The sequence below is a fragment of the Populus alba genome, chromosome 12, assembly GCF_005239225.2.
Source record: "Populus alba chromosome 12, ASM523922v2, whole genome shotgun sequence".
Lineage (NCBI taxonomy): Eukaryota > Viridiplantae > Streptophyta > Magnoliopsida > Malpighiales > Salicaceae > Populus > Populus alba.
In genome coordinates, this window is record NC_133295.1 from 14177920 (window position 1) to 14191608 (window position 13689).

Here is a 13689-nt window from a genome sequence, read left to right on the forward strand (position 1 = left end):
ATATTCAGATTATATTTCACTTTTTTGGTTTTTTTTTTTCATGAAAAAATAAACCCCGCCCCTCCTCTAACATGGTTACAACTAATAAATTAGATGGTGTTTTGTATTGTGATACTAGTTGTTTTTCACAATGTTTTTTTTCTTATAAATGCATCAAAATAATATATTTTTTATTTTTTAAAAATTATTTTTAATATCAACATATTAAAACGATTCAAAAATATAAAAAAATAATTTTAAATAAAAATTAATTAATTTTTTTTTACGAGACAGTGTTCTCAAACCATCACTTAAACATCAATCAAATCCTTTCCTTTATTATAAATCAGCCTCTCCTCTTCTTCTTTTTTTTAACATAATTTCCTTGATGAAAGTAGATTTGCAATTGTGATGGGATATGATCTTGCCAACCAAAATGTCGTGGAGGCTCCTTCCACTCAATACTTGCAATCAATCAAAGTTTGAATTCTTACAAGGAATTACATTTGCTCTGTTCACATCAATGTTTTTTGGTAGCAAGCTTCACAAGTGCAAAAGAACAAGATGTTCTTCAACTTTACCATGGAAAAAGATTCTCTAAAGAATAGAGTTAAATAAATCTGAACAAGGAGCACTGAACTAACCAGGTACAAGGTAGCGTCCTCTTATGGGGAAGCTTCAATTCCAGACAAAAACATGGCCAAAATTGTAAGAAAAAAGACCAACACCTGCACTTTTTGCCTCGCCAAGATCACTTCCTTTTTCTTTGTATATAATATTCTTTCTTTATTTAAATTTCAAATTACTTTGTTTGTATTATTAATGCTTTTTTCTGTGTGTTGTCATTCAGCAACTAAGCAAGCAGCGACACAATTTGGTGTTGACAAATCATGTACGAGCAGATGTGTTTTCAACTCCTCAGGCCCCATAATTTAACTTAATCAGACAAAAAACCAGCTGGTGATGCTCTATAATGCTATCTATTGAATCTATGTTTTTATTTTTTTATTTCAAAATAATAATCAAACATCATATAAAAGCTATGGCTGGACTGGATTATTTAGGGTTCAATATATTTTTAAATACCAGAATTTAAACCAAAATAAAAATAAAAATACATTTATGATCTCATGCATTATATATTGTAATATGATAAAAATTAATCAAGCATGAATGACTGATCATATAAACCTCATCTATTTCCCCCAATAAAACTGAATTAATATTATGGTGATTTCATAACAATTTCTCCCTTTTTTTCAATATTTCTAAAATTTAAGATGAATTTCTCACATGATATTTGTCATTGTCGTCATACTAGAATTCGATGTTTAAATAGATTCTATCATTTATATATCATAATTAAGACTTTTTAAAAACAAATCTATAAAATTTATATTACTCGAACATAAATACGCTATTATCATTTACAACTCAGCGTATAACGTATACGGGTGTATTTACCAATGAGGGGGTAAAATCGTCATAATGGAAGGATTGGGGCCACATGTTCAAAATTTAGAATCCCTCCTCCTCTCTAAGTTGTGTCTTGCCTAGTTGCCTATCATGCGCCTGCCTTCCTTACATGTCTCATTACGTGATCACAGCATAATTATCGCCGTTTACTTCGATAAAATCATCTCCTTCACTCTGAAAAATAATTTCCTTTGCTTGAACTCTCTCTCATTTTCTCTCCTTAGTTCATTTTCCCGGAAAGTTTGAGATCATACCAAACAGAGAACAATACATAAATGAAATCTTGAACATGCCATTACACCTTTCTCTCTCATTTTCCGGGAAAAAATATGAAGGAAAGAGAGAGAAAGTGAGAGATGATCATACTACATTCACACCCATCTCGTGAGTTTACCATAAAAGAACAAAAAAATTAACCTCCCTTCTGTCATTCTTGAAAAACTCAGCAGAGCGAAGGAAGAAATTTTTTAAGCCATAAACATCATCAATGCTGTCCTGTTGCTCTGTCTTTTGAAGCCGTAAAACAAGAGTTTGAACGTGGAAACCTTTATGGGATCTCTTGTTTCTGTACGTGGAATGTGATTCTGAAGAGATATGGATATAGAAATGGAAACGGAAGAAGAATTCGTTGCTGTTGAACCCATCTGGGTCCGAGACGTTGATGGTGATGATGCTGATTTCGATATTGATTACGAGTTTGATGCTTCAAAATATTATGAATTTTCGAGGCAAGAAACAGAATTGGAGGCTCAAGAATCTGAATTTTGGTTTGAAATTGCACCAAGTTATCCTCCTTCACGTAAGTAATTGTCCTATATTTGTTTGCTAATTAATCAATAATTTTTAGTCAAATTTTATTTGATTATTATTGTTTTTTAAAAAAAAATTCTGTGGATTTTTTTTTTTTTTTTTTAGCTTTTGCTATAAAGGCTAAACGGAGACCAAGTTTTGCTTCCTTGGAACCTGCAGAAATTTCAACAGATCATAATAATTATATAGGTAGCGGAAAATAATATGAAATCCATGCTAATTATTATATTTTTTGTTCTTTTATGAAGGTTAATAATTTTGTAGGTTGTGAATAATTTTTTTTTCCAAGCAGGATTAGAATCTGATAATCAGATAGTTCAAGTTATTGCAAAAGCCGAAGCCAAGTCCCCAGTGAAGTCACCACGATCGAAAAATTCTTTTATGAATCCCACAGCAAGTCAGCTGGCCAAGAAAAATTGCTGGCCGGAAAATCATTGCGCTCGATTGATCAGAAGGTTCTAGCTATTTCTTAAGTAATGATGTTTTTGAAGTTGCCATGAGTACTTCTAATTTATGTTCTGGTGTATTTTCTCTACTTTCTGTTTCATGTTATTTGCTTTAATTTGCTGCAGGTTTACCAAGTTCTCAGTGGAAAATGAAGAGAAAAATTCAAAGGGCTCTTCTGTTATTGGAAACCAAGCTACCAAAAGGCAAAAGCTCGAGTCTGGTTACTTGCGCAAGGTGCAGAAATGTCATCGTTTTTCGGAATCATTCTGGCTTTGATTTGCTTATTGTACTCGCTTTTCGAATTGCAGTTGGGCACACAACTTGTGAGTGTTCGATGTTTCATAAGATTACTTCTTTAATTTTCTATGCAGGTTGCTTGTTTGAAGCATCAAGCACTCTTTCAGCACAAGGAACCGAAAAAGGTTAGCCATAGATTCAAACTGAATTGTTAATTTTGGCTCATGATCGCTTAAGAATATCCACTGGATTTGGATTTGAGATTGTTTTTGCTGCATTATAGTCTAATTTTAGTTTCCTGTTCATCTACTGATTTTTTAGACAATTATGGATTGTGTTACAGGTTGATGAAAGACCCACATTTGGCAGAACAAAAGCCACAATTCCCAGAGAACCTATACTTAGAACATCTTATAGGGCAGAAAGACACAGGTATCAATCACTTCTGTGGCATCTTGTTTGATAATTTTTATTTAGGATCCTCATAACATGGAGCTTTGCCTGATTTCTTCCATCTTTTTATTACTTGTTCTGAATTTTCAGGTCTAAGCTTAATTTAGAGTCTGATGAAAATGCGAAACCAAATGCTTCTTGTGCTTTTAAAGCAAGGCCATTGAACAGAAAAGTAGGTTCTTTCAGTAACTGTCTTGTGTTTTTTCTTGTCTTCCATTTCACAAGTTTTCATCTTTGTACTTATGTTCTGTGTGTTTGAAGATTTTCAGGGCTCCTACATTCCCTCTTCCTAGAAAAAGCACTCCACAACGGCCAGACTTTCAAGTAATCAGTAAAACTGGTGTTAATTTGCTTTATTAGCTCTTGCTCTTTCCCTGGAGTTTCTGGAGACATTGATTTGAATGATTATGATGATCACATAATTTTTCTTTTAATATGCCTTTTCCATGGTCTTCAGGTTTTTCACCTGAGGACGTTGGAGAGAGCAAGGACATCGGAGAGGGCTGCTACGCAACGTTCATCTATTAATAATGTAGGTGATCAATAATCATATTGATGCTAAATTTCATTTTGCCTCTTATACTTCTTGACTGGTAGAGATTTCTGCGTTGATTTTCTACATGTTCTGCATTGCTCAAGGAAATGATTTTCTCATTTCAGGCAGCAAATGTATCTAATTCTAACCCTATTTCACAAAATGGAACCACAGACCCCAGAAGGTAACATTGTCAGCAATGACAACTTTCTCATTTTTTTAAGACAGGCATCCCTTTTCACTTTTCCTCTCTGCATTCATTCGTCCTAAATAGGACTTAATTTCAGTATGTTCCGTTGTGTAATCTCTCCACGTATTCTTGTCAAACCCTTGTGTTTCAGTATGATACTTGTTAAGAAGCTACATCCCTCTCACAGAGAAAAGTCCAATTCTACCTTGAAGGAGAAATCAGAAGCCATTGATAAATTTAAACCGCGCTGCCTTAATAGAAAGGTTAGGTGCATTTCTTACTTTTCCATTTGTAATTTGTAATGCAAATGATTCTCTTGCTTATTAAGCCATATCTGTCTCCTAAGGATATTTCAAGAGATTATTGGCTAATGGTAGTATACAGTCGTAAGTCCTGCCCTGCTATTCTGCCTTTATGTTTGATTGTTTAGTGCTTACAGCAGTCCTGTGTTTTTTACTTCTATGTAGGAACCAAATTCTCCGACTAAGAGGTTTCGGATGAACCTCACGATAGAATCATTTAGTAAGGTTTGTTTCGTTTGAATGATGTCTTGTGTGGTCTCTTTATAACCAGTCATCAGGATGGATTCTTATGTTTTCTCTTGGCATGGTATTCAGCTCTCCCTGGCATCTGAAGTCCATTCTAATGCAAATGCTCAGACAAAATTGCTATTGCAGTATAGGGTTGGTTCCTTAAAACTCTCCATTTGTGATTTTATTTGTTCTTTATACTTGCAATGCAACGCATTCTTATTATATATGAAAACTTCCATTGTTTGAATGTAGGGCTCAAAAGAGAATGCACCAGGCTGTTTGAACCTATAAAATGAGGATCTATATATTATCTTCCCTTCTACGTGTATTGACATGGCATTCACATGGTTTCTCAGTTGATGAAGGCCTCTCTTTTTTTTTCTTTCAAAAACCTTACATATCATAGACGATGAGCGTGATCAAATTAACTAAGCTAGGAGGGAGTAATAACCGGTGTCCAGGGGTTTGTTGCGTTGTCTCGAACCAGACTTAACATTAGCAGATAGCTTGGATGCTAACCTGGAGTTTGCAAGTTTATTGCCCATCACTTGATGGTTAATTTCTACAGGAGTTTGTGGATATATGCAGAGAGCCGCAGTGTTTTTTCGTGGATTAAATCCTTGAAATGGCATGATGTTGGTTAAGGTTTCAGCACATCTACATAAAGGCTTTGGTATCTAGAATCCCATATATGTAGGGAAAGGGAAATGCCCGTCAGCGGGGGCTTCCAAAGGGAAAATATGTTCGATTTATGAGAAAGAATGCTTACCAAGCAAAGTTTTGAGATTACAAATGTACAGTTTCCAGGTCGAGTAGTTTCAAGCTTTTCCCTTTTTCCCTTTGTTTTTGAGTTCTGCCAACTCTTATCAAGCAAAGCAGCAAGAGCAAGAGACAGTAGATGCATTCAAAGACCGCATTTTCCATTCATGAAAAGCATCAAGGTGATCACAGAACCACAGAGTTGCTAAAAACCCAATTCTTACATCGAAAGGTCTTGAATGATATACCAAAATAAATTACGAGATAATAGAAATACTTGTATAAGAAGTTTGACAACAGCAGCTATCCGAAGGGGATTTAACCCCCCGTGTTCTGTAAAAGCAGTTAAGCTTAATATGTGCAAAAACATGATGAAACATATTACCAGATGTGCTTTAAACAACCCATTTGGAGCAAAAATTTGGGATTTTCTATCACTGAATTTTTCTGGGGTGCAAGGCAAATTAAAGAGTGTTCTTTGATACAACTTCCTTGAACCTCACGAACCACTGTGCATCAGAAGAGTTGTTTTCCTGCGAAGGTTGCTGCTGGTTACCTATTGGCTGCTGCTGCTGTCCTTTGTCGATGACAAATTTGGCATAGTCAATAGGCTTTGGAAGCAGAGAAGCTTTTGTAGGAAGAGCTGGAAGAAATGAAACCAAGACCCTGGACACATCCTGCATGGTTGGTCTCTCTGAAGGATGGCGCTTGGTGCACAGTAATGCAAGTTGGAAACTCTTTTTTACATGCGTCAAATCCATGCATGTAACGGAAACCTCTGGGTCAACAGCCTCCATTACAGTGTTGTCATCAGCCCTGGATAAAATCTGATAGAAACAATGGGCAAAGGATAGAGTTGACGTCAGCAAAAATAACAAGTCAGAACGTTTAAAACAACTAAATTGGACATTATGTAGCCACCTATCCATGTTGAGAACTACCATTAGCAATCATATGTGTTTATGAGCACATTTATTGAGATACATACCAGTTGCTGCAAATTAGACTCATTATCCACAGCCTTTTTCCCAGTTAGAAGCTCCAAGAGAACAATGCCAAAACTATAAACATCTGATTTTTCAGTTAGCCGCGATGTCCGGGCATACTCTGGATCAATGTAGCCAATGGTCCCCAGGACAAAAGTTGAGGCATGAGTTTTTGTAGTTGGGATGCATTTAGCTATTCCAAAATCAGACAAGTGAGCTTCAAAATCCTCATCCAGCAAGATATTTGAGGACTTCACATCCCTGTGGATAATCCTAGGGTTGCAATCATGATGAAGATAAGCAAGTCCTTGAGCAGCACCAACTGCTACTTTCAATCTTGTTTCCCAGTCAAGCTTAACCTTTTTGGATGATCCTTCCATTGATAGCAACAGAGAAGCATTAGCAAAATAACATAACATACAACTACCAGTTTTGACAAAGGGAGAAATAAGAATATACAAGAAACTAAATTGAACAAGTGAACCAGAGGGAAGACTAACAGAACAGAAGGGAAAGTTTAGTTCACTGACCATGAAGAAGATCCCACAGAGAACCATTCTTCATATAGTCATAGAAGAGAAGGTTCCCACGAGGAGATAGTGCATAACCATGTAAGCTGACTATATTCCGGTGTCTGATGCTTCCAATGGTCTCAAGTTCAGTTTCAAACTCATGCAAGTTGTATGGGTACTGATTGTAGAGTCGCTTAATTGCAAGTGGTCGGGAATTTTTCAACACACACTTGTATACTGTGCTAGAAGCACCATAACCTATAATATACTTCTCACTTAAATTCTCAGTGTTCCTCATTATGTCATCGAAGGTGTGAATAGCCATGTCCATGTGAAGGACTACAAGCTTGGGAGGACCTGGCAAGATATTAACCAACCATGAGGATTTGGGAAAGTGAAGCAAAACCATAAACATAACAAGAACAAACAAATATCAAGAAAAACACATGCCTTGAAGGGTTTTGTCAGATCCCATTGTCAATTGTTTCCGTTGATTGGATTTGTAAATCACAACAACAATCATGGACAATAATGTTACGAATCCCAACGTGATACAGACAACTGCAGCTCTAGAGAAGATCACTGAACAGCATAAAATAGATTGATAAGTTCCCGATAAAACTCCAAAGCCTTCTTCAATTAGAGTGGACTATGCCAAAAACGAAATCAAGCATTCAAAAAGAAAACATATTGGACAAGGTGTTACCTTTAGACTTCAGGACATAAGGGCCACATACTGATCCCAACCAGTTGCCACACAACAAAGGATTTCCAATAAAACTGGTGAGGGAATACAAATAATCAATACATGGGAGTTTCTACAGGAAACTAATTCTGCAATTTTCATTTTTAGTGCTTTCAAAGAAAAAAGTGTAAACCACTCCATACCTGTCTGGCGGAAACCTTGTCAGGTTTCTAATAGGTGGCACAATTCCTGACAAATTGTTGTATGAGAAATTCCTAACACAAAAAGTCATTTTCAGCAGGCAGCATTAAAAATGAACTTTGAAGAGAAACAAGTAAAATAGCTTACAAATTGGCAAGGCTGAAACAATTGGTAAGTTGATTGGGGATTTCTCCTTGTAAGTCATTGTTGTTCAGGATCCTGCCATCCATCAGCAAATTAGAACTACATTGTAGAAATGCATCACAATTAAAAAAGAACTTACAGTAGTGACCTCATCCGAGCCTTGAACTTACAGAGTAACAATGTTTTGCAACTGCCCCAATTCCACTGGAATGCTACCAGTCACATTGTTGAAAGACACGTCTCTGGGGCAAAAAAACCACAATTTGTATTACACTCAGGAAAGGGGAAATTGCATACCCTAATAAAGTTCATCCAAGAATTAATAGTAGCGTTTGTAAGACTCTTACATAGCTTGTATGCTTCTTAGGTTCCCAAATTCAGCTGGCAACCTTCCATGAAGATGATTCCTGCTCAAATTCCTGGAGAAGTGAACATCAGAAATTAGATCAGCAAGTTCCAACAAAGAACTAAAATTTAAACAAACATTGCACTCCAGAGAAGACATACAACATGAGAAGGTGCTCCAGATCACCAATAGAAGCTGGAATGGGCCCCGAAAAGTTATTGCTGGAGAGATCCCTGAAAAAATTGATTCATGAGACCAGTGAATTGCAGTTTGAATGAGCTCCAAAGCCAAGTGTTAACAATTAATCAAAAAAGTCTGCAGTATTAGGGAACTTACAATGTATCCAAATTGATAATGTGTCCCAGCTCAATAGGAATACTGCCTTTGAAATCGTTTGAAGAAAGATTTCTGAAAATTCAAGACAAATCAGTTAATTGACAGGAAATAGTGCAAGTGCAACTACAAATATGATAAAACTTCCAAGTATGGTATCGAGAACTCACAGGTAAGTCAGACTTTCAAGACCCTTGAAACCTGAAGCTATGATTCCACTCAAGTGATTACCATATACATTTCTACATATGGAAGTCATACCAATTAGTTGCTGTCAAGCTCACATCATAAACACAAGACACTACAAATAGTTGCAAACAGCTAGGATATTAAAATTCCTACAATTGGTTCAAAGCCCTGCAGGAACTGATATTGTTCGGAATGGGGCCTTCAAGATGGTTGTTAGCAAGATTCCTGTTCCACAAAAAAAATAATAAGTAAAGGATAGAGGAGAAAGCAGAAAGCTTTTAATCACAGGAGACTCACAATTCAAACAACTGTTCAAGCATCCCAAGTTCAGGAGGAATTGTTCCAACCAGCTGGTTGTCATTCAATTGCCTAAAATAATTTTGTTCAGTCACTAAATAAAATAAAGTATGTGTTGATATACATCAATGCATCTGGAAACCTCCAAATCAGGAGAGGAATCTTACAAGTAGCTTAGCTTTGACATGTTTCCAAGCTCGGGTGGAATTGGTCCTGTAAGCTTGTTGCCATGAAGATACCTGGTGCGCATTAAAGAAAAAAAATCACATAACCATTGGAAGAGCCAGTAGCAATTTTATATGTTACCAAATAGAACTCACAGTTTCCATCGTTAAAAACAGTGATTGTAACAAAATGAACTCACAGTTTCCCGGTGTAGGACAAATTGCCAAGTATAGGGGGAATTGGTCCAACTAGCTCATTGTCACTCAAATCCCTTTAAAAAGAAAAGAAATAAGTACACACTACAGATCACCATGCTGTAAATAAAAACATTGATGATTTTAAATCATACTTACAGAACAGCCAAGGCCTGCATTAAACCAATCACTTCTGGAATCTTCCCGGTGAGACTATTACCTTGAAGGGACCTAAAAAAGAGGAACAGCAATTACTTGTGGTATGTCATATACATGGTAGGACACTCTATCATCTTGCTTTATGATAACTTAAAATAGCATGCTCCATATGGCAAAGAATAATGTAGAAAATAGAAGACGTACAGAGTAGCAACTTGCAAGAAGCCAATGTTGTATGGTATCTCCCCACTGATCTGATTGTATGATATATCCCTGTAATTATCAAACTAAAAGTAAACACATCAAGAAATCTCATAAACAACTCAAAATCAGTCTGTAGCAGAAAACATACAGTATCTCAAAACTGGTACAGTTGCCGATGCTACTAGGAATTGTGCCAGATAGGTTATTTCCTCTCACATCACTGGCAAAAAAAAAAAAAAAATCAAGTCCAGGAAAATTAGAAATTAAAAGCGAAAACAACTCAACAGGAATACATAAGCAGGCAGGTTGACTACTTACAAATACCACAAGCCAGTCAACTGACACATATCTTCTGACAGTGTTCCAGTCAACAAATTGCCACGTAATCCGCTGGGGGCACAAATGAAACATGTTAACGAAAATAATCAGACTCCAGGTTAAAAAATGCTTTGGCTTACAACACCGAATCCAGAAAATCCTATAAAGGTTCAATCAACGGGTCAAAAGAATAAATAATCTTACAAGTGCTTAACTATGCCAAAAACTGAAATACTCACAGGTACTGTAAGACTTCATTCCAGTAGATCAGTCTTGGTATCTCACCGGTCAGCTGGTTTTTAGCAAGGTCACTAAAAAGGATCACAAGCAACATTTCAATAATATCAGTACCAATTGGAAGAATCTGGTGATTCATAAACACCATATCAAAACGTTAATCACTAGGACTCACAGTGTCTTCAGATTTGGAATTTGGGTTAAAGTTGAAGGAATAGGACCAGTAAGCTGGTTGTTCTTCAGATTTCTACATTGGAGGACAAATTACTCCATTAAACTAGAAAACCCAAGCTGAAACATAGACTGAAAGAAACTCAAAAAAAGGATTCTTACAGGGTATCAAGTTGCTTCAACTTGGAAATAGAAAAGGGAATGTCACCATAAAGCAAGTTATCAGAAAGATCCCTAGATTCCACAATGCAAACCACGAGTTAACCAGAAATCACTAAAAACCAGCAGATAATCAAATTTTTATCACACAGACTGCAGAATATTACAGATTGAATAATGAAGCACAATTGCCGATCTCTTCTGGGATTTGACCAGTCAACTTATTCCCTTGAAAGTCTCTGCCATTTTCAAAAAATCAGAAAAAAGTACTATCAAGAAGACCAAACAGGAAGAAACAAGGACAGATTCCAAACAACTACTCGTATGCTTGATGAAAAGAGACGCAGCTCACATGGATTGCAAGTTCCTCAAGTCTCCAATGGCAGGAGAAATTTCACCACCAAGGTTCAAATTGGAAAGGTTACTACACAGAACACACAACGGCAAGATTTTAAAACCCAAATTTGCAAAACAATGCGAAAGGCCGAAATAAAATAAAAGGAGTGAAAGAAAGTGACCATCTTTCAAGGGCTTACAGAGAAACAACGGAGAAGCTGACATTTTCACAAAACACACCACGCCAAGAACAAAAATCTTCATTGTGCACATCATCCCAGTCAAGAAGCACATTCACCACATTGCTAAATGATTCCTTAATAGACATCAATGCTTTCCCTGCATCAAGACAATATCTTAATTAAAAATACAAGAATCCAAAAGGCTATACATAAAAAAACTATAACTTTCCAAGCTCTTCTATCAAGCGGTTTGATTTATTAAACAAAAGTCAAACAAAACAAATCTTTTAAACCCCACCACTTTTGGGAGTCTCTCACTAAATTCCTCCTCTCTCACAGTCACAAACACAAAAGGAAATAGAATCCTTGATCCATTTTACAGCTAAAATCACCATCTTTAAGGAGCCCGCGTCAAGAAAAGGGAAATAAAGATGCTGCAACATTTCAAAAACTGATAGCAAACACAAGGAAAAACCTGATGAAGCTAACAAACAAGAAAAGGTACACAAGGAGAGAGCAGTACCCTCGTCGTTAAGTGGGGAAACAAGAGGAGACATGAGAAGCAGAACCAGCACCGCCATTGCTAAACAGTGCTTGAAAACCACTACTAGCTTCATTTTTTTCATTTTTTTTCATACACGAACAGGAAAACAAGACACGAGTGAATGTATAAGACGAAGAACAGGAGGAAGAAACGTAAATTATGAGGTCTTGAGGTTATCTGCAGTCATTGGTAGAGAGAGAACGCGGAGCATTCGTTTGGCGTGAACTGTAAGGTAGAGAGTTATAACATGGCACAGAATTTATTTATGAAGTGAGAGAGAGAATGAGAGGACAGAAACATAGTACAGTAGAGAGAGAAGGAGAGGGGCAGTGTAATAAACGGCGGTGAAGAGACGTTTGTGGCTGACTTGCTTTGTTTGCTAGTTAAAGCAGTCAAATAGTAATTCAAATAAAATTTTTACAGTACTTTGATTCTTGTAGGGAGCCAATTTTGGTTATTCGCATAGTTACTAAATTCTCAAGTTAAGTTGGGTTTTATTTTAAATCAGTTTTGTTATTGAGGTTATCGGATTTAGACCTGGTTTAGAAACGCTATATAAATTATATTTTAAAAAAATAAATTACTGTAAATTTATTTATATATATATATATAGTTATATATTTTTTTAATGTTTTTATATTAAAAATAATATTATTCTGATTTATTTTTAATAAAAAATAACTATCATCATACTCTCAAACATCCTTTTAAATAATTTCATGAGTTGATTTATAATTTGATCATGACTATATTAAAATCAAAAAATATTTATAAAAAAAAAATATTATTTTGATAAAAAAATTATTTACCACAATTGATCAAATTATATATGAGTTTATCTACTGATTTAGTAATTCAAATCCATTAAATATTGATTATTTAGAAGTGTGTTAGTTTTTGCTTATAAGTACATTTTAAAAGTGTTTTTAACTTTTAAAAAATATAAAATTGATGGTTTTTTAGTAGTTTTTAATAATTTTAATATGTTTGTATCAAAAATAAAAAGAAATTATTAAAATTTTAATATATTTCCAATCAAGAATTATTTTTAAAAAACATAATATAAATTATAGTGCACCCATAGTTGTAAAATAATTAGATAAATTAGAGTTATTATAATTCAGAATTCTCTTTGCTAAAAATAGAAAGTTTATTAAGATAAGATTATTTGATTTTGATTAGACTATATTTGCTAAGATTTTGATTATTTGATTTAAATGGTAATTTTTATCCACAAATTAGGAGGTGGTGTTGAGAAAAAAGATTCAACTTAATTGCTGGGTTCAAGCTGTCCATTCTCTTAAACCAAATGCATGCACATGCTTGTGCATAAATTTATGAAATTGATTTTTTATATTTTTTTTAAATTATTTTAAAATAAAAAAAATTAAAAAAATTACAAAAAATATTTTAAAAATATAAATTTATGATTATATTCTCATTATAATCATATGAGAATATTTTATTAAAACTACTTAAAAGTATAAATTTATTCAGGAGAGTTGCAGCTTTTGCTTTTAGATATTTTTTAAAAATAAACTTGAATTGAAAAAATATTAATTTTATAATTTTAACATGTTAATATTAAAAATAACAAAGATATATAAATATATATATATATATTTCAAAAAAAAATTATTTTTAAAAATATTTATACCACATTACTACTAAACGCTAACTTAGTTTAGTTGTTTACAGGACGATTATTAGTATCGAAACTCTTAAAATAGATATATCCATGATAAATCTCAGAAAAGGCTGTGAAATGCTAGAGGCAAATATCATTGAATATTATAATATTAAATTTGAATTTGAATTTTTTAGCTATATTACAATTCTTTCTTCTTTTTTTGGCAATCATTGCAAATCAAATTCAATGAGTGAAAGAGAGAGCAGTAGTCAACATAT

The 13689-nt window shown here is 34.5% G+C and overlaps 2 protein-coding genes across 4 annotated transcripts; one reads left to right on the forward strand and one right to left on the reverse strand.

The window, feature by feature from the left end:
• Positions 1 to 1550: 1550 nt before the first annotated feature.
• Positions 1551 to 5502, forward strand: LOC118060691 (protein TPX2). 3 transcript variants are annotated; one of them, XM_035073949.2, is made up of 14 exons: positions 1551 to 2254; positions 2371 to 2454; positions 2558 to 2720; positions 2838 to 2946; positions 3084 to 3134; positions 3293 to 3381; positions 3493 to 3574; positions 3664 to 3726; positions 3860 to 3934; positions 4063 to 4121; positions 4279 to 4390; positions 4595 to 4654; positions 4745 to 4810; positions 4913 to 5502. In XM_035073949.2, exons 1-14 carry the CDS (start codon positions 2050 to 2052, stop codon positions 4949 to 4951), a joined length of 1257 nt encoding a protein of 418 aa, XP_034929840.1. In that variant the 5' UTR covers positions 1551 to 2049; the 3' UTR covers positions 4952 to 5502. The 3 variants fall into 3 exon arrangements, with proteins under 3 accessions (XP_034929840.1, XP_034929841.1, XP_034929842.1); XM_035073950.2 differs by having other exon boundaries at positions 4315 to 4390; XM_035073951.2 differs by lacking the exon at positions 2371 to 2454.
• Positions 5503 to 5583: 81 nt separating this feature from the next.
• Positions 5584 to 12034, reverse strand: LOC118060690 (LRR receptor-like serine/threonine-protein kinase ERL1). Its single transcript, XM_035073948.2, has 27 exons — positions 11761 to 12034; positions 11256 to 11394; positions 11072 to 11143; positions 10887 to 10958; positions 10723 to 10794; positions 10565 to 10636; positions 10392 to 10463; positions 10153 to 10224; positions 9983 to 10054; positions 9835 to 9903; positions 9631 to 9702; positions 9477 to 9548; positions 9280 to 9351; positions 9113 to 9184; positions 8969 to 9040; positions 8797 to 8868; positions 8630 to 8701; positions 8455 to 8526; positions 8295 to 8366; positions 8118 to 8189; positions 7951 to 8022; positions 7806 to 7877; positions 7624 to 7697; positions 7368 to 7499; positions 6936 to 7274; positions 6408 to 6778; positions 5584 to 6246 (listed from the first exon to the last, which is right to left on the reverse strand). The coding sequence occupies exons 1-27, from the start codon at positions 11861 to 11863 to the stop codon at positions 5884 to 5886; spliced, it is 2958 nt and encodes a 985-aa protein (XP_034929839.1). The 5' UTR covers positions 11864 to 12034; the 3' UTR covers positions 5584 to 5883.
• Positions 12035 to 13689: the final 1655 nt, after the last annotated feature.